Source organism: Microcaecilia unicolor, chromosome 9, assembly GCF_901765095.1.
Source record: "Microcaecilia unicolor chromosome 9, aMicUni1.1, whole genome shotgun sequence".
Taxonomy (NCBI): domain Eukaryota; kingdom Metazoa; phylum Chordata; class Amphibia; order Gymnophiona; family Siphonopidae; genus Microcaecilia; species Microcaecilia unicolor.
In genome coordinates, this window is record NC_044039.1 from 38863702 (window position 1) to 38885005 (window position 21304).

General features: G+C 42.1%; 1 protein-coding gene across 2 annotated transcripts in view; it reads left to right on the top strand.

Moving 5' to 3' along the window:
- The window catches only part of MICAL3 (microtubule associated monooxygenase, calponin and LIM domain containing 3), a 441368-nt gene that overhangs the window by 219493 nt on the left and 200571 nt on the right, over nt 1-21304 (top strand). For both annotated transcript variants that reach the window (XM_030213784.1, XM_030213786.1), the window contains one exon: nt 7842-7929. In XM_030213784.1, coding sequence (XP_030069644.1) covers nt 7842-7929 — 88 coding nt within the window. The remainder of the gene's footprint in view (nt 1-7841; nt 7930-21304) is intronic.

Sequence of the window (21304 nt, forward strand, 5' to 3'; positions counted from 1 at the left end):
TTCTATTGATGGCTCTCTCATTCTCCCTTTCTCCTCAGCTCGAAACCTTGGGGTCATCTTTGATTCTTCTCTCTCCTTATCTGCTTTTATCCAGCAGATCGCCAAGACCTGTTGTTTCTTTCTTTACAACATCCGTAAAATCTGCCCCTTTTTTTCCGAGCACTCTACCAAAACCATCATCCACATCCTTGTCACCTCTTGTTTAGACTACTGCAATCTGCTTCTTGCTGGCCTCCCTCTTAGTCACCTCTCCCCTCTCCAATCGGTTCAAATCTCTGCTGCCCGTCTCGTCTTCTGCCAGGGTCGCTTTACTCATACTACCCCTCTCCTCATGTCGCTTCACTGGCTCCCTATCCGTTTTCGCATCCTGTTCAAACTTCTTCTACTAACCTATAAATGTACTCACTCTGCTGCTCCCCAGTATCTCTCCACACTCGTCCTTCCCTACACCCCTTCCCATGTACTCCGCTCCATGGATAAATCCTTCTTATCTGTTCCCTTCTCCACTACTGCCAACTCCAGACTTCGCGCCTTCTGTCTTGCTGAACCCTACGCCTGAAATAAACTTCCTGAGCCCCTACGTCTTGCCCCATCCTTGGCCATCTTTAAATGTAGACTGAAAGCCCACCTCTTTAACATTGCTTTTGACTCGTAACCACTTGTAACCACTCACCTCCACCTACCCTCCTCTCTTTCTTCCTGTACACATTAATTGATTTGATTTGCTTACTTTATTTTTTGTCTATTAGATTGTAAGCTCTTTGAGCAGGGACTGTCTTCTATGTTTGTGCAGCGCTGCGTACGCCTTGCAGCGCTATAGAAATGCTAAATAGTAGTAGTAGTACTTTCCTAGGACCCCTCCCTCCTTTCCCCCCTCTCTTCCCCCCTCTTGTTCCCCCCTCTCCCCCTTCCTTCCCCCCCTCTCGTTTCCCCCCCTTTCCCCCCCAACCTCCCAGGGCTTGTGTTTGTTTGCAGTGATTTTAGTGTGTTTTCCTTGCCCCCTAAGTATGCTGAATTGCAGTAGTCTAGTTGCGATAGTTGCGTTGATTGGACCAGAATTCGGAAAGATTGTCTAGGGAAATAGTCTTTTATTCTTCTGTTTCCATAGTGTTCTGAAGCATTTTGATGATACTGCTGATATTTGGTTGTTCAGTGTTAGGTGTTTGTCGAGAATGATTCCTAGTATTTTAAGTTGTGTTTCGATGTGGTATGTTTGTTGGTTGATTGTGAATTTTTGGTAGGAAGTGGAGTTGTGTGGGCTGGATAGTACTAGGAATTTGGTTTTGTCTCTCTTCAGTTTGAGTTTGAAAGTTGCTGCCCATTCTTCCATGAGGTCCAATCCTTTTTTTGTTTTGTCCTGTATGTTTGTGATATTGTTTTGGAAAGGTATGAAGATGGTAACGTCATCTGCATATATAAATGGGTTGAACCCCATTAATTCCATTTTTTTTTCCGAGTGATGCCGTCATTACATTGAACAATATTGGTGATTTTGGCAATCCCTGAGGTATCCTGGACTCAGAGATCCATGAGGCTGATGTTTGGCTGGACATCTTTACAATGTAGGATCTGGTCTTTAGGAAGCCATTGAACCATGTTGCCACAGCACCACTGATTCCTATGTTTTCGAGCAGTGTCATTAGTGTGGTGTGGTCTACTAGATCAAACGCACTTAACAAGTCAAATTATAGTAGTAATAGGTTTTGTCCTTGGCATATTATGCTTCTGAATTTTATCAGGATGGTTGTTCTCCTTTAACATGCTGCTTCGGCACATGCTGCCATATTATAGCACCACTAAGGCAAAAGATTTTTATGTAAGGTTTTGTTTCCTTGGCGTCATTTTCTTGTATCCAGTGGGGGCGGGGGGCACTTGCACCAGTGGGGGGAGCTGCCATATTATAGCACCACTACGGCAAAAGACTTTTATGTAAGGTTCTGTTTCCTTGGTGTCATTTTCTTGTACCCAGTGGGGGGGGGGGGGGGGGCACTTGCACCAGTGGGGAGAGCTAAGACACCAGCAATATCTGATTTCCCTTTTCCCTCAGCCAAAAATGGAATTTACATCATTTTAATTTGCAAAATATACTGCTTATTTTCTAACATCTGTCTGGCCATTATCTTATTCTCTTCTGTCTCTGATTGCCTTCTCCGGCAGTCTCATCACCACCTTCTGGTTATTGGTCCAGAGCCCTCTCCAAGCTTGATGTACCCTCACTTTCTCCTTCACCTTTTAATATTTTTCGAGCAAACCATTTAATGACCAGGTAGAGTCTTGACATTCTATTCTGACCTAGTGTCTGGACAAGGTTGCTCCTAGAATTTTTTCATCAACGTAGTTCCGCTACTAGAAGCTCTTGATACTCGCCTACCCTACAGCAAATCAAGCGCCAGTATCGCCATGCTGAAATACTATAGAGAAAATCTAAATCTTCTGCTTCTCGCCAGAAATACCGCGAACTACACCGCGACTTTAATTATTGAAAGAGAGAAAAAAGAGGATTCATTGCCAAAAAGCTTCTAACATCCTCTAATCCGTTGAAAGATCTTTTCTCCATTAATAAACAGTTTACATCAAGTCAAACTAATAATACAGTTCTGATGTCACCATCAGTGGAATCACTTTCACAGTTCTTTACTGATAAGATAGATAACATGGCAAGGACCTTTGCAGCTCCATTGATTCCTATGCCACCTTTAAATGATCATCATTCTCAAGTAGGAACAACTTAGTGGTCATATTTTGAAATTCCTACCCTTTTTTCTTTACAAAAAACTATAGCATCAATGAAACCAACTTATTGTGCATTTGATCCCCCTTCCCTCTTCTTGGGTCAGGATACCAGAGTTAAATTTGTTGCCAACATTATCTTTGATTACCATCAGTTTATCAATGGGTCAAGTCCTTGATCTTTGGGAAAAGGCTATAAACCTGTTTTGAAGAAACCATCTCTAGACCCTACTATTCTTAGCCAATATCACCCTGTCTCTGACCTTTGCTTTGTCTATGGTTCTTGTGAAAGCAGTATTCACCCACCTTTTATCCTTTCCAGAAAAAGTATTGGCCTTGCACTCATGACAATCAGGATTTTGAACACATCACAGTACAGAAACCATTTTGACTGCCCTAATTAGTGAGCTTCATTCACATTTTGATTGTCACAGTACTGTACTAGCTATTTCTTTAGCTGTCTCTGCAGCCTTCAGTCTGGTGAATCATTTTCTCCTACTTACACACTTGTCTTCACTGGGTGTCTCCGGTACAGTTTTAACATGGTTCATCTCTTTTCTTTTCTTTTCTTTTTTTTATCTCATCGTTCTTTCAAGGTAGTGTTTTCTGACACTGTTCCTGCACATAAGGTTATACGTAGAGGAGTACCACAGGGTTCAATACTTTCATCGCTTCTCTTCAATCTTTTTCTGAGTCCTCATTCAATATTTTGGGGTTTCAGCTTATTTCTACGCAGATATCATCTTAATTTTGTACCCTACTTCCCCATCTTCACATTCCTATGCTTTTCTTCATGCCTGCCTTGAGTCTGTTGCTGACTGGCTCAAGGAACATCAATTAATGCTGATAAACTGTTGAATGTTGGTTTTCTGGTACACCCTTGTTGTCTCCACTTCCAGTCACTTTTTTTGGGACATTAATCATTTCTGTATCCAGCTTCTGATATTTGGGTGTAATTCTTGACTCTTCTCTATCATCTCTGCCTCAAATATCTCATTTAACCAAGATTAGTTTCATGGTGTTTTGACAATTGAGGGCAATCCGTAATTTATTTGACACCCCAAAGTTCCATGCATTGATTCTTTCTTAATTTACTTCCCAACTAGACCATTGTAATATTTACGCAGGTTTTCTACTTTGCGAAGACTATGGACACTTCAGAATACAGCCATAAGATTACTACGTCAGGCACACTGTTCAGATCATATATCACCTCTGCTGAAGAAATTTCACTGGCTCCCCATGTAGAAGCGAATAACATATAAAGTTTCGCTGCTTGCATTTAAGGTTGTTTGATTTGGTACTCCAGACTATTTGTCTTGTTTCACTATTCCATACTGTCCTCCTAGGACCAGTGCTTTTTTTGTGCCGGTACGCGCCGGTACGGCGTACCGGCACCTTTTTTCCCTAGGGTTCCTGAGTTGCGTTCCTGCCGCCCGTCGAGATCCAGCGCCCCTGCCCCAGCTGCCCGCCCTCTTTCCTTCCCGACAGCCCTGCTTTCCGATCCAAACCTCCCCCCCCCCCCCGCGACGCGTTTCAATCTTTTATTTATTTTTTTTACTTGCAGTCACAGCGCCGGCGTTGTTGAGAGGACCAGGCTCGCCTCCTCATGCTTTCCTTCCCTTCGCTGTTCCGATTCGCTGCCTCTCAGTGTCCCGCCTTCGCGGAAACAGGAAACACATCACAGGAAGGCGGGACACTGAGAGGCAGCGAATCGGAACAGCGAAGGGAAGGAAAGCATGAGGAGGCGAGCCTGGTCCTCTCAACAACGCCGGCGCTGTGACTGCAAGTAAAAAAAATAAATAAAAGATTGAAACGCGTCGCGGGGGGGGGGGGGGGAGGTTTGGACCGGAAAGCAGGGCTGTCGGGAAGCACAGAGGGCGGGCAGCTGGGGCAGGGACACTGGATCTCGACGTCGGGTGGGGAGAAGGTCTGATGTGGGGGTTGGATGAATGGCAGACCCTGGGGATGGGAGAACAGGGCACATGCTGGGCGCTAGGGGTTGAGGAGAGAGAAGGGTATTTTGCTGGGGCTGGGAGAAGGGAGCTGATTTAGGGAGAAGAGTCTGACTCTGTGGCTGGGAGAAAAAGGGACCAAGGACAGACGCTGAGGTTTGGGGCTGAGGGTCTGATGCTGGGGCTGGAGAAGAAGGGGAGGGCAGGGAAGAGAAAATTGCTGGACATGAAGGAGAGGGGAGGGGAGAGAGAGGATAATCAGTGGACATGGATGGCAGGGGAGGACAGGGGGGCAGAGAAGAATGGGTCGCGGATGGCAGGGGAGGATGGAGCAGAGAAGAATGGCTGGTCACAGATGGCAGGGGAGGACAGGGGGCAGAGAAGAATGGGTCGCGGATGGCAGGGGAGGACAGGGGGCAGAGAAGAATGGGTCGCGGATGGCAGGGGAGGACAGGGAGCAGAGAAGAATGGCTGGTCACGGATGGCAGGGGAGGACGGAGCACAGAAGAATGGCTGGTCACGGATGGCAGGGGAGGACGGAGCACAGAAGAATGGTTGGTCACGAATGGCAGGGGAGGACAGGGGGCAGAGAAGAATAGCTGGTCACGGATGGCAGGGGAGGACGGAGCACAGAAGAATGGCTGGTCACGGATGGCAGGGGAGGACAGGGGGCAGAGAAGAATAGCTGGTCGCGGATGGCAGGGGCGGACGGAGCAGAGAAGAATGGCTGGTCACAGATGGCAGGGGAGGACAGGGGGCAGAGAAGAATGGCTGGTCACGGATGGCAGGGGAGGACGGAGCAGAGAAGAATGGCTGGTCACGGATGGCAGGGGAGGACGGAGCACAGAAGAATGGTTGGTCACGGATGGCAGGGGAGGACAGGGGGCAGAGAAGAATAGCTGGTCACGGATGGCAGGGGAGGACGGAGCACAGAAGAATGGCTGGTCACGGATGGCAGGGGAGGACGGAGCACAGAAGAATGGCTGGTCACAGATGGCAGGGGAGGACAGGGGGCAGAGAAGAATAGCTGGTCACGGATGGCAGGGGAGGACGGAGCACAGAAGAATGGCTGGTCACGGATGGCAGGGGAGGACAGGGGGCAGAGAAGAATAGCTGGTCGCGGATGGCAGGGGCGGACGGAGCAGAGAAGAATGGCTGGTCACAGATGGCAGGGGAGGACAGGGGGCAGAGAAGAATGGCTGGTCACGGATGGCAGGGGAGGACGGAGCAGAGAAGAATGGCTGGTCACGGATGGCAGGGGAGGACGGAGCACAGAAGAATGGTTGGTCACGGATGGCAGGGGAGGACAGGGGGCAGAGAAGAATAGCTGGTCACGGATGGCAGGGGAGGACGGAGCACAGAAGAATGGCTGGTCACGGATGGCAGGGGAGGACGGAGCACAGAAGAATGGCTGGTCACAGATGGCAGGGGAGGACAGGGGGCAGAGAAGAATAGCTGGTCACGGATGGCAGGGGAGGACGGAGCACAGAAGAATGGCTGGTCATGGATGGCAGGGGAGGACAGGGGACAGAGGAGAATGGCTGGTCATGGATGGCAGGGGAGGACAGAGGAGAATCGCTGGACATGGGAGGGGAGAGCAGGGGAGAGAGGAGACATGCTGGACATGGATGGAGAGGAGAGCAGGAGATAGAGGAGAATTGCTGGACATGGATGGATGGAGGAGTTGGCGGGGAGAGAGGAGAAATGCACTTGGATGGAGGAGAGGGGAGAGAGAATTATTTCTTTATATGAATACAGGGGAGGGAAGAGAGAGGAGAAATGCTGGACATGGATTGAGCGGAGGAAAGAAAAAAAGAAGATGCACATGGATGGAGATGAGGGAAAGGAAAGAGAGGAGAAAAACTGCACTTGGATGGAGAAAATAGGCAAAAGCTGGATCCATGTTGTACCTCCTCCAGTCAATTCCGCAGAGGAGGATCCAGCTTTTACTTATGGATGTAGGGCAAGAAATGAAGAAGAGGAAAGGAAAGAAATAAATGGAAAGGAAGCTCTAGAAATGGAGTTAAGAGAACAGATAGAGAGCAGCAGAATCAGAGGCTGGGACCAATATGGATAGAAAAACAAAGTCACCAGACAACAAAGGTAGAAAAAATCATTTTATTTCATTTTAGTGTTTACATCTGTTGTCTTATTTTGCACTGGGTATACTGGAGCTGTAGCAGCTTACAGAAATTATTTATAATGAAAAAAATCATGTTATTTTTTTCTCCTATACTAGTATATTTTCAATGATGTCTGTTTATATGCGCCATGGCTGCTATAAGGGGTGTGGCCAATGTGGGTGTGGCTATCATAGGGGTGGAGCCATATGTGGTGACCCCGCCCACAATGAGTACCGGCACCTTTTTTTCTACAAAAAAAGCACTGCCTAGGACCCTTAGGTCAATTAATAACCATAGAATGGTCTTACCTAGCCCAAAATCAGCTCATCCTGAATCCACATGCTATAGTGCTTTTTTTCTTTCTTTCCCCATATACCTGGAATACCCTTCCTTTATCCCTCCGTAGTAATTCCTCTCTCAAGAATTTTAAGATTGAGTTAAAAACATGGCTCTTTCAGCATGCTTTTGGAAGAACTGTCTATCGACACCAGCTACCTACCTACCATTTTGTTTTACTTTTAACTTTGTTTATTTTTACTTTATTGCTTTTTTTATTTTGTTTCCTTATCTTGATTTCACCTCTCCTTTAGTTACTTTTTGGTATGGATGTTAAACTTTACTATTTTTAATGGATTTCCTTTTCTGTTCCTTGTTTTAGCCTGTACACCGCTCTGCTCTGCTAGTCAGAGTGGTATAGCAAGTTTTGGGAATAAAATAAATAATAAATACATTTACCCCTGAGCTGCTATTGGAATCTGAAGGCTGTGGCAGAAGGCAAGAATGCATTTTCAAGTGGTATCATTTTACTGGAAATCGTTGCAATGATTGTGGAGGAATAACTTAAAAACACTTGCAATTGTACATATGTTACACTGAAAATACTGGATACGAATTTCCACCTTATGAATGCAGTGCTCACAAACACTTAACTGGTTTTCGTTATCTTTTCTTAAATATGTTTTGTTTTTTTTTTAATTTTCCAGTCATCCTGATGGGCTTACTAAAAATAGTGTGTATGCTTTGATTTTTACAGGAGAACAAAAGCCCCCGGAAGGATACTATGGCTGCTGAAGAATCTGAACAAGCAAACTCCATAACAGCCTCTGCAGAGAGGACCCCAGGTAGCGCCAGTTCCTTGTTGGGCAGGGTCATGCAGTATTCTCTCCGCCTCCTTGCCAAAATTAAAGGGACAAGCCAGCACGTGCACATCACCATGTCCTCATTCGGGCACCAGGTAGCACAAAATCCCTTGGACTCCTATTTCATGTGTCAGCTGATGGCTGTTGGGCTCCCTTTTCTTTATGTGCAATCTGAGGTGCTCTTTCAGATACTGGGGGAGTTTTATTTACTGCCTACTGATCATTGAGACTGAAGCATCATGAAATTTGTAATTGTCAAATCAGTGAGCTTGCTTTATTTGTTGTGAAAATGAACCATAATGATTGTATTGTAATTATTGGTGGATTAAACCCTACCAGCACCTTCCGTTATTTGTTGTATTTAAAAAATTTGTAACGCATTCTAGACTGCATACAAAATTACATAATTAGTTAAAACATACATACGTAAAAATCAGCTAAATCATAAGGCATAAACATATACATGACCAGAATATGGTGTGGATTTTGTAATGTTTGATCCAGGAAACAAAATTTAACATGTATGAGACTTTACTGGACTATGTGTTATGGAGACTTAATGCTCTAAAGTAGCCATAAGCTCTGGTTTACATGTATTGTCTTGGCAGTTCTTTGGCCCCATCCATCTTCTAGAATTTTGATTTGAGTTTGTCTATTTTTCTTGTTCTGTTTTGCTAATTGTCGTACCCTGCCATGATGCCATGATCATATCTGAGTATGCGGGCTATAAATCATGCAAATAAAGTAAGTAAACCAGTGCTCATAGCTATATTGGTCTCTACAAAATTTGTGTCAGACACAATAATATAATTTCAACAAATGTAGGCCCCTGTTGTAGGCGCATTAACATTTTTAATGCATGTTAACCATGTATGTGCCTACAATATCCCTACAGGCGCCTACATGGTTAGCGTGTGTGCTAAAAACAGAATGCACCTTAGTAAACAGGGCCCATAGTTTGTCAGATAAATACATTGCTCGTACAACTAGTTTAGCTTGTGCTCAAAATCAGTTCTATGTCTTTACAGAAAATTTAGTTCTATGTCTTTACAGGAAATTTAGTTCTAATAACTCAACCTTGAACCACTGCTGAAGAGGTGTGAGGTAAATTTAAAAAAAAATTATGATTAGCAGAAATCAAGAATATTCATATTTTATGCTTGATGAGAACTGAGAAGAGAACCCTGAATAAGATAATTTGCAGTCCTTCACTGCATTCCAATTATGCCCAAACATTCTGCCTTTTTTTTTCACCAGCATGTGTTCTGTTTAGTGCTCTCTTAAAAACTTAAGAGGTGTTTTCATCTTAGTTTTTGGCGGCACTTGTGTTTTGTTCCTGTTTCTAACAATCACATTTCTGTAGCTTTGAGTTAGTTGTGAAGATCATGGCATATCTATTCAACTTACTATTATTGTTAAAGAGAGTGGGCCAAAATTTGTTCTCTGTTTATCACTTAGTGGATGTGATCTGGTTTTGGGTAGAAGTTTATTGGTTTTGGGGGGAGATGGTTCGGTTTATCCATGGACAAGCAGGGGAAAATGCTCCCGCACGTATGGATGACATCACCTCTGACAGATCCTGTTGCACAACTGTTCTTCCAAAGTTCAGAACTGCAGGACGTGGAGCCTCTTGAGCATGCATGGGTTTTCTGCTCTCCCAAATGTTCCTCTGTAACTCTGGTCTTTAAATTCCACCCAGCTCTACAAGATATTTCTGTTCTTCCCTCACAAGAAAAATAAAAGGATGGTAGAACTCCTATGGCTGAAAATACTGTCTGAAAGAAAGCATCTTCCCCAGTGGGCCAAGACTCCACTATCTGCGGGGCTCAATAACAAAAACCAAAAGGCACTATTTGCGTCTACAAGGACTACGTTTCCAGTGCTTGTGGGAGTTACCACTAATGCAGCTAAGTCTGTGGACCTGTGAAGCACTTAGAATGCACTGCTGTCCTCAAGTTCCAGCCATCAGGTGAAGCTCACCACAGGATCTCTACACAATAGTAATGGCCGTGATAACTGCAGCACAGTTTCCACTCCTCTATACCCCAAAGGGCAGTGATCCCTAGCTCCAATGAAATTCATAAAAATCAGTGTCTTAATGATAATATCTCTGGAATACTAGCATTAAACAAGAAATTTTAAAGAGATTAGTAGAGCTTTGATAAGAAGAAGAGGCAGAAAAAAGATTTCAGCTGCTTCCAGCAGAGCTTTTCAGCTGAAATGCATAAAAAGCTAGCATACAGCTATTAAAGACAGTACCTCCTCTCTCTACTTCTAGCAAGAGGCATAAAAGGGGGCAAGATTTACATCTAGGAGTGAGCCCACTGCCTGCTAAATATATTCTTCCCTCCCTATGTCCTTCCATGCAAGATTGTCACCAAAAACGTTTCAACTTTGACATGCCCGTTTTGTCCAGGTAACATCCATTTTTGGACTCCATGTGTCTAACCACTGCTGCAAGATTATGCAAAATTTTCTGCAGGATGTTTCTATCCTGCTTCAAATAAGTCATCTATTGTACCCTTACAAGGAAGTCCTCAGCACTTAAAAACAGATTCATTTTTCAGATCCTACCATCTTCAGTATTCCCCTGTTTAATCCCTAAAGGAATGGGAATCCACAGGGAATTCGTTCCACTGTACCTTTTTCTGAGGATGGAGAGCCATGACAAGAAAATTCTCCTTCCTTACTTGTGATTTTATAAACTTCTCTCATCACCTCTGTCATCTAAGCTAAAGATATCTAACCTTTTCAAAGTTCATAAAGGGGGGGGGGGGGGGTTCCCAGCCTGTTTATTTTTTGTTTCCCTTCTCTGAATCTTTTCTAGTTGCACTATATCCTTTTAGAGATAAAGGTGACCAGAACTTGGTTTATTCTCCCTCTTTCTTTGAATAAACCCTAACATTTTATGTGTTTACTTAACAGCCACAGCACACTGGACTAAAAATTTCAATGCATTATGTACAACGCCTCCAAGATCTTTTTCTTTGGTGCTGACTCCTAACTCAGAACCCAAAATTTTGTACCTATAGTTGGTGCATCACTTTCTATTTGTCTACATTAAATTTAATTTGCTAGTCTCATAAGCTCCTTCTGCAAATCCTCACAATCCTGTCATAATAACTTTGAATAATTTTGTATCATCCACAGATTTGATGACCTTGCTTTCGTCAGTCTTATCTCCAGATCATTTAAGAATGTTAAAACAGCACATGTCCAAGTACAGACCCTTTTCACTGTGAATTATAGGCGTCAGAATGGAGAGAGCCACAGATGCCATGGCACCACCAAAATACTGAACATGCAATCCGGCATTGCCCCCGGATTTCTTAGCGTTGTGCCTGACACCTGCTGCCCTCTAGCACTTCCCTGTCGCAGCTGCTCCTGCTCTTTACCTTTATCAGGCAGCAGACCTAGAAGAGACAGGGTGCAATAGCAGATGGTAGCATATACTACAGTGTAAAACACGAATGTGCACGGCCATGCCCACTGCAGGAACCTCTTCCTTTGGAGGCAGGATGCGTTCTCAGGGCTGGAAGTGTACGTCAAAAGGGCAGGACGCATTAGAGTGCCCTATAGCTCTTGGGGCCAGAAGAGGTTCCTGTGGTAGCCCTGGTCTTGTATATTCCTGTTCTAGAACGTAAACTATCTGCTGTCACTATTGCATGCTGTATGTTTTTGGCTTGCTGCCTGATGAAAGTAAAAAGCATGAGGACTGTGGCAGGGTGGGAGTTGCTGGACTGTACAGGGACTGGGAGATTAGACTTTGGAACTGGAGGGAGGAAGAAGAGAGGATTAAGGATGGATCATGTAGGGTGCATGAGGTCAGGGGACTAAAGAGTCAGAGGGGGATGCTGTATGTGACGAATGAATGGAATAAATGATGATGGCTCGATGATTGCAGGAGCTTCATCTTCTTCTAAATATTGACAAAACTGTCACAAGCTGAATTATAGGGCATGGGGGTCAACCTAGTGCAATACCAACCTTTATTAGGAAAACATATTCCCTCAGTAGATAAATTTAGTTATTTAGGGATTATAGTTGACTCTGAACTGACTTCCAATGACCACAAAGTTAAAAAAAAAAAAAAAAAAAAGTTTCTACACTCTGAGGTTGTTGCGATCAGTTACAATTACAATTTATTCTTATAGTCTGCAACAACCACCAAGTTCTGTGCGGATTACAGCATCAAGAAGATCCAGGCAGTTCCTGAAGAATTGCAGATTATAATAATACAGTACAACAATTAACACGATAAAAATGTCTTGAACAAAAGTGTTTTTAGAGACTTTCTGAATTGACTGTAATTAGTTAAGGTTCTTAATTAGGCCAGCAAAGTATTCCAAACTCGAGCTGCTAAAAATGGGAATGTAGTTGAAAATACAGATTTCAAATAAATATTTCTCGGGCTAAAGTATAATAATAATAAAGGATTCCTAGAAACCTTACCCTTCTAGAATTAGGGAATCCTTAAGCCTTCCAGAATTAGGGAATCCTATTAACTCCTGTATGTAGAGAGGAATATTGCCATATAGGATATTAAAAGTCATTATACAAAGTTTAAACTCCATCCAGGCCTCCACCAGAAGCCAATGTAAATGTGTCAACAAAGGAGTTAGACATTATTTTGACGAGAAAACCATTCACATGTTATGCATTATTCATTTCTAGAATAGACTGTGGTAATGTTAATGCTGAAATTTCAGATTAAAACTTAAAACATTTGCAAATGTTGCAGAATGCTAGATTGCTAGGTCAGGGTTGAAAATTGATCACATTACTCCATATTTCTAAAATTTTATTGGCTTCAAGTATTCTATAGAGTCAAATTTAAGTTGCTAACTTTGGTGCATAAGATATATTACAGTCAGCAACCAAGTTACTTACATTCAGCAACTATTCTGTATACCCATATTAGGGTTCTTAGATCTTTACAGGACCATAGATTAGTAATACCTTCTTTAAAATAAAAATTAAAACAAAATAATAAAAAAATTAAAAAAAAGCTAAGCGGGAATCAACCCGATCTAAAGCCTTTTTTTTATCTGGCACCTTTTCTGTGGAATCATCTCCCAAATTATCTTCATGCAGAAGTGAATTGTAAAAAGTTTAAAATTTTGTTGAAGACTTAAGGAAGCCTTTCTTATTGAGCTAGACGGTGATAATATTATACACTAGCTTCTTTGCAGAGCACAATTTGGATTGGAATGGAATGTATTTGACTCTTGTGAGTATGTGTTAGGTCTTTCTATCAAAACATTGGAGTTCCTTTTATTAGATTTTAATTTATTTTGTATTATGGTTTTGTTTTTATTAGTTTTTGCATGTATTGTAAACCACTTTGTTCTATGTAAGTTAAGCGGTACATTAAATTTTAATACTAATAAACATTCAAATTAGTGTTATTTTCTTTGGGGTGGGATCTGGAGTGAAGCTTAGGGTGAGGTTGGGAATGGAGCTTAGGCCCTCCTCAAACATGAAGTTGTTTCGCTGCCCCTGATGTGGATAACTGTCCATTTAACCATTTTGCAATCCACAAAAGTGCATGGCCTCATATTACATAACTCTCTAGTTTCTTAAGTTGCTTTTCACAAGAGAGTTTGACACATTTATGGGGTGAGTTCCTTCTTGTACACAGATGACATCCAGCTTTTGGTATCTGCTTGAACCCCAAGAGAGAAAAGCCCTTGACAGCATAAAGTATCTTGATGTGGCTGGCCTACCATTCACTTAAGACTAAATCTGGAAAAATCAGAAGCCGTGTGGTTCATTAGGAAAAAAGTCCTGCCTTTTTTCACAGTATATATCTTAAGCACCCTAATTCTTAGAGGAGCTGTGCAGAATATTCTTATTTGAACCGATTCGGCGCGGAATACATTTGTATTCGGCCGAATAGTGATTTGAATACAAATAATACTTGCGCTATAAGTGAATACTCATTTGGTTTTGATCCTGTCTCAACTTCCCTTTGAACTTCCAGTTCCTTTGTTGACTGGCACTGTGGCAGCAATTGGTAAGCTGTTTAAAACCGCATGAGTGTGCCTTACTTGACAACAGTTTCTTTGGCTCTTGCTGCTTCTGCAAGATATGAAACACTTCAGCCACATGACCCATACAGCTGCATAATGCTCTGAGTCAATGAAGGAGAGAGGCAGGACTGGCCCGTTCAACCTTATTGGCACATAGCTTCATGATGTACAAAAGGTTAGCGGGGCAGTCCAGCCTCTCTTCTCTCTCTCCTTTATTGGCTCAGAGCATTGATGTGCAGCTGTGTGGGTCCATTGGCTCAGATTGTTTTCGTTTAGAAGTGTTTAAATGCAATGGATAAAAGAAGTCCGGTATGAACATACTTTACAATTATGGATGAAGGTCTGAGCAAAGCAGTTTGCGACATGTGCAGAGCAAAGTTTTGCATGGTGTCCGTTGGTCTAAAAATTTCATGACCTCCACTTTGTCAAATATATTTTTGTTACCACAATCAAAGATACAAATTCCACCAAATTTACACATTTGTTTATTTATTTGTTACATTTGTATCCCACATTTTCCCACCTATTTGTAGGCTCAATGTGGCTTACATAGTACCGGAGAGGCATTTGCAGACTCCTGTGTAAACAAATACAAAGTGATGTTGAGGTAAGATAAAGTACATGTGACACAGCCACATTAGGGAATCATACAACGGAAAAGTTGTGTTATGTCCATTACATACTTTAGTTTTGTTGTGTTGCAGAGATCAGGCATTTATGGTGGATTGGTAGGGGTATGCCTTTCTAAACAGGTTAGTTTTTAGTTTTTTCCGGAAGTTTAGGTGGTGGTACGTTGTTTTCAAGGCTTTTGGTAAAGCGTTCCACAGTTGTGTGCCTATGTAGGAGAAATTGGAAGCGTAAGTTGATTTGTATTTGAGTCCTTTGCAGCTTGGGTAGTGCAGATTTACATAAGATCGTGTTGATTCAGATGTATTTCTAATTGGTAAGTCGATCAAGACTGTCATGTAACTCGGGGCTTCTCCGTAGATGATTTTGTGAACCAAGGTGCATATTTTGAAGGCGATGCGTTCTTTGATTGGGAGCCAGTGTAGTTTTTCACGGAGGGGTTTTGTGCTTTTGTGGAGGAGTGGCCTAGTGGTTAGGGTGGTGGACTTTGGTCCTGGGGAACTGAGGAACTGAGTTCGATTCCCAGCACAGGCAGCTCTTTGTGACTCTGGGCAAGTCACTTAACCCTCCATTGCCCCATGTAAGCTGCATTGAGCCTGCCATGAGTGGGAAAGCGCGGGGTACAAATGTAACAAAAAAAAAAATCGTGTTCTTCTGAAGATAAGCCTAGCTGCCGTGTTTTGAGCGGTCTGAATTTCTTAATGTTTGTTCTTTGCATCCCGCATAAATTCCATTGCAGTAGTCTACGTGGCTTAGTACCATTGATTGTATCAGGTTGCAAAATGTTTCCCTCGGGAAGAATTGATTAATGCATTTCAGTTTCCACATTGAATGGAACATTTTCTTTGCTGTGGATGTCACTTGGCTCTCTAGTGTTAGGTTGCGGTCGCGTTTTTCCGAAGATAAGCCTAGCTGCCGTGTTTTGACGGTCTGAATTTCTTTAATGTTTGTTCTTTGCATCCCGCATAAATTCCATTGCAGTAGTCTATGTGGCTTAGTACCATTGATTGTATCAGGTTGCGAAATGTTTCCCTCGGGAAGAATTGATTAACGCGGTTCAGTTTCCACATTGAGTGGAACATTTTCTTTGCTGTGGATGTCACTTGGCTCTCTAGTGTTAGGTTGCAGTCCAATGTGACGCCGAGGATTTTTAGGCTGTCTGAGATACGGAGGGTGTAATCTGGGGTGTTGCTAATTGTGGGGTTGTCCGTGCTGTGTTGGGATGAGAGGATAAGACAATGTGTTTTTTCTTTGTTGAGTTTTAGTTGAAATGCATTTGCCCAAGAGTCCATGATGTTCAAACTGATCGTGATTTCGTTGGTGATTTCTGTCAATTCAGATTTGTAAGGAATGTATACATCGTCTGCATAGATAAAGGGGTTAAGGCCTTGGTTGGCTAAGGACTTGGCTAGAGGGGTCATCATTAGGTTGAAGAGGATCGGTGATAGCAGTGATCCTTGTGGTACTTCGCAGTCTGCTTTCCATGGTGATGATATGTTGGAGTTTGATTTTACTTGGTATGTTCTTCTGGTTAGGAAACCCTTGATCCAACTAAGTATGTTTCCACCAATCCCGAACTTGTCTAGTAGTCTTATTAATATATTGTGGTTTACCATGTCGAATGCGCTAGACATGTAGACTGACAATGGGATGGATGCTACTGGACGGTATTTAGTGATTTCATTTGTTTTTTTTCTTGGTGTCTTTTGGTATCGGGGTGAGTAGTAGGTTGCCATTTTCCTTAGGGAAGAGACCTTGCTGTAGCATGTAATTTAGATGGGATGTGAGGTCTACTATGAAGCGGTCAGGGGTGGATTTCATTAGGTAGTTGGGCAAGTATCTAGTTTACAGTGAGTGTTGGAGAACTTGCTGATCGCCGTGCAACTGTATCAACGGTGAGGAGGGCAAAATTTACCCATGTTCGGTCAGCCAGGTATTCTCCAGTGGTTGGGTCCAACTCATTAAGGAAGTTTTCGATGTCAGTGTTGTCCTGAGGTAGCATATTGGGTAGGATTACAATTTTTTCATTGAAATACTTAGCAAGTTTGTCTGCAGATGGGATGTCTGTATTCAATGTGGTGACCAGGGTGGTATCTAGGAGTTTATTCACGAGTTGGTATAGTTTCTTCGTGTCTTTGTAATCTGTCCCTATTTTGGTTTTATAGTATGATCGTTTGGTCTGTCTTATAGTGTATTTGTACTTTCTTAGTGATTGTTTCCATGTGTTGAGTGTGTGTTCATCTTTTGTTTTTTTCCATGCTCGTTCGAGTTTTCTGGATTGTGTTTTTAGCCTTTTCAGTTCATCATTGAACCATAGTATCGAGTTATGCTTACGTGAAGATCTTGTTCTTAAGGGTGCTATTTCATCTAGTATGCATTTGCATCTTTTATCCCATTCCATGTGGTAGTGTATGGAGTCTGTTTGTGCTGTCCATTCATTGTTATATATCTGTTGCCAGAATGTTTTCGGGTCTACTGGACCTCTTGTTCTGTAGGTTGTGTTTTCTTATATTTGGTGTAATCCCTTCTTCCACCAGTGTAAGGATACGTTTAGTTTGTAGTGATCAGTCCAAGGTGTTTCTGTCCATTTAATATCTGTTATTATTAAGTTCTGGTCTGTTGAAAGTTTGTGTGAGATGACATCAAGTGTGTGCCCTTTGATGTGGGTTGCTTGGATTTGTGGCCATGTGAGATCCCATAATTGGAGGAATTCCTTACATTCTCGTGCGTTGGTTGAGTTTGGGTCTTCTAGGTGAAAGTTGATGTCTCCAGTTACTAGTACATTGGAGTTGGTTACACATGTGTTTGAAATGATGCATTTTGATGCATTCCAGGCTGCATCAAAAATATACATATTTAAGTTGACAATTTTTTCAAGAAACACCCCCAATAGCTGCACCCCCCTCTCCCTACCTCATTAAATCCAGATACTTCCATAAACCACTTTGGTTGTTAATCCTATACCAACTGGATAGTCAGAGTATTAAGAAATGCAGAGCGAACTCTGGGTGGATAGGTCTGCAAATATGGAGTCAAAATTGTAACAAAACGTTTTGTAGCTTTTACATCACACTCCCATTGTAAGTAGTTCATGGATAAGATTTTTTTCCAGTACATCAAAGTAGGAGGAGCTGGATTAGTCCATTGTAACAGTATAGAGCATTTGACCATCAAGGCTGCCTTCCACAGAAAAAGTACAATTTTACAAATACCCTCAACAGCACCAGTGATGATGTCCAGAATACACATTTGTGGTGTAGCTTCCCAACTCTTATGATAAACTATACTCAGAAATGTCCAAATCCTGTTCCAGAAGGCATGAATAGGTGGGCAATCCCAAACAACATGGCGATAGGTAGCATCAGGATATCCACATTTCAGACAGGCACCCGTTGTGGGCATACCCATCTTTTTTGCCCTGAAAGGGTAGATATTCGTACATAAAAATTTGTAATGCAGTTCTTGCAGTCGTATATTGCCCGCCAATTTGGGGCTCTCCTTCAAACTCAAAAGTAAACGCTCCAGTGTATATTCTCCAAAATTTTGTGACCATAGAGTTCCTACTCTATTTAATGGGGTTTCCCCTCTAATTTTCTTTACTGTGGCATAATAGCAGCTGATTAAACCTTTATGAACTGCCAGTAATGGCCAACTATCTTCACAGTCCAGTTCAGTGAAATCCACTAGATTGGTTTGTAAACAACCACACAAACATCATGAAGAATTTAAATGTATGTTGGAGATACACGATACTGCACCCTATCAAAAGCCCAATCAGGAAAAATGAAAAACAATAAAGTGTAAAAGATTTGATTACAAAAAAAAAACTGTGGATGATAGATAACCCAGAAGCCCAAAAAATTCACAGAGCTATAGATGAAATGATAGCCATAGATGTCCATCCTTTCTGTATTGTTGAGGACATTGGCTTCCAGAAGTTAGTAGCAGCTTTAAAACCAAAATATAAATTACCATCAAGGAAGTATTTTTCAAAAAAGGTCATCCCATCGTCATATGAACAGATCAGAGATAACATTCAAGCAGGTAAACAAAATATTTCTCACGACTGATTGTTGGACGTCGGAAAACAGAACTGAATCATTTGTATGTCTTACTGCTTACTGGATTAGTGATGATTTTCTGCAACAGTTTGCTGTCTTACATTGTGAGTATTTTCACGGTAGTCACACTGGAGCTTATCTACCGGAAGCTCTGCTGGGAATGCTCACAAAATGGAACATTGAAAAAAAGCTGAGTCCATGTTGTCTTACAAGACAATGGGCCAAACCAATAAAGCTCTGAAAGATGCTGGGGTCCGTAGATTCGGTTGTTTTGCTCGAACAATCCTGTTATGTATTCATGATTCCTTATTCTCACAGTCATCTGATGTCATTAATTTTACATGCTATTTATTTTGAATTGGATCTGCCTCAGCATCAGCTGCTAGCAGATGTGACCAGATGGACCTGAACATTTTATGTTCAAGTGTAGAAACAGAAGGAACTAAATGTGCAGCAGAGGTCTTTCTGTTGAAGCTGTTCAAACAGCTAACTCGTGAAGTAAGCAAGTCGTACACTTTCCGTAGTTTTTCCTGCTGTAAGATCTGTGTTCCTATATCTGAATAACTCGTCTGAATATTTCATTTGTTATGTTATTCAGAGATCAAAATGCTACAAAAAACTGCTCGATTAAAAAAGTCAAGAAATTATTTATAGCCACTGATGGATTTTTTTTATACATGAATATAGTTTAAATCCTACTGAAATGTACACTTGATCTCTGAGTTCACGTTGTTTCTTTCTTTTATTTATGTTAAAACTCAATGCCCATTATTTGTATTTGGCCGAATGATGTTTTTCATTATTCGTATTTGGCTGAATAGTAAAATAAGCTATTCAGTACAGTGCTAATGCTTAGTAAGAACGCTTGCTAATTACCTCGTTTTTGGCCCCCACATCTCTCTAGTCAGAAAAATCTTTTAAGACCTTTAGAAAGTTGATTCAGCCTAGCTCTTCCTCAGGACATAGCAATTCAAACACTTGTTCTTACTTTCTCAATTGTTGTACTCCCTTCTCCTTGGCATAGCATATGACATCCAAACCAGTGCCTATAAAGTTCCTTTATGGCACAAATAAATTCAATTGTGTCACTCCTTGCTTGAAGGAACAGCACTGACTGCCTATCCTGTTGAGGGTAAAATTCAAGATTTGATGCTGGCTTATCATGCCTTGCACCTTGGCCTTCCTAGGTACCTCTTGGATCTATTGATCCCTTACAGTGCTGTGTGTTCTGTCAGATCCTCCAGGAGCAATTTCCTTTCATTCCTCCACCTACTAGGATCATTCTTGAGTAGACATGTATTTCCTTTTGCTACCTAGCCCCGTTGTGGAACTACTTGCCCTATGAGTTAAAAGGCCAAGAACTCCTACCCATCCCATTTATGATCTGGCTATTTTTATTGACCTATGGCAGTGGATGAATCTAGGGTTATTTTAATAGTTGGCTGTTATTTGTCCTCGGTGTTTCCTCTTTTATTTATAAAAGGAATAAGCAGGATACAACCAATTCTCATGTATGGGATGGTGTCATCCAATGGAGCACCACATGTGAAATTTCTTACTGCACTGAGCTACAGAACTTTTGAGCCAGCTCAACTATGCATGGATGCCATCAGCAGGTGGGAGATGGCATCCATATGTAGGCCCACGCTAGTATTTCATTTTTTACGATGCCATTCAGCCAGGTTTTTGTTGCATGTTTTTTCCTTTAAAATTTGAGAAAATTTGTAAAAGTTGCTTCCATTGTAATGCAGTATGCTTCCCAATAGCTTCCTCAGGTTTTTCGATAATTTTGATGTTTCTTTTTATTTTTGGCATCGGCTACTTTTTTTTTTATTTGTCCCAAAAGAGAGCCCCCAGTGGCTTCAAAAAGTGTTCCCAGTGCAACAGGACTATATCCACTACAAAATTTGCCTGCAGTGCTTGGGGCCCACCCAGAAGGATGGTTATACATTCTAGTGTGTCTCCATGCCCCTATACTTGGGGCCCACCCATGGTCCCTTTCATTATATTCTTTGTTCAAATGTCAAAGAAAGGGATTTGTGGCTCTGAAAAACAGTAAGAACATATTTGACATGAATAAGACCAGTCCATCGGCATTGGAAACATCGGTCTCCATGGGTCCTGGAGCTACTTCATATGCTGGAGATACTTTGATATGGAGAGTGTCTTCATCACAGCATTGATAGAGGCCATTTGGATTGGTCATAGTTCGATTCCCACCTGAAGAAGAGGAAGGATTCCTCTTCATTTTTGGTACTAAGAGATTACAATGCTGGACATCAGGCAGAGGCTGGGATGTCTTAACATATGCTTCTTCAGAACATGGTGCCAAGAGTTCTGAGGCACGAAGGTTGCTGGTATCCTACTTGTGTCCTCAACATGAAAAATTCTGATCTTATGTGGCATTGGAGAAGGTGCGCCAGCCTCTATGGATCCAAGACCACACTTCCAATAAACCTAAGCAATTCAAGAGGAAGTGGCCCACTCCTACTGTGATGCCCATGCCTTTGTCAATGGCACTGTTTTAATTGAGGATAGAGTGCTTTGCTTGACATGATGCTGCTGTTGCTTCAACATTTTCTTATTAACAGAAGAAAGTAGTGGGAAAAGACATTTTGATACCGAGGCCTTGAAGAA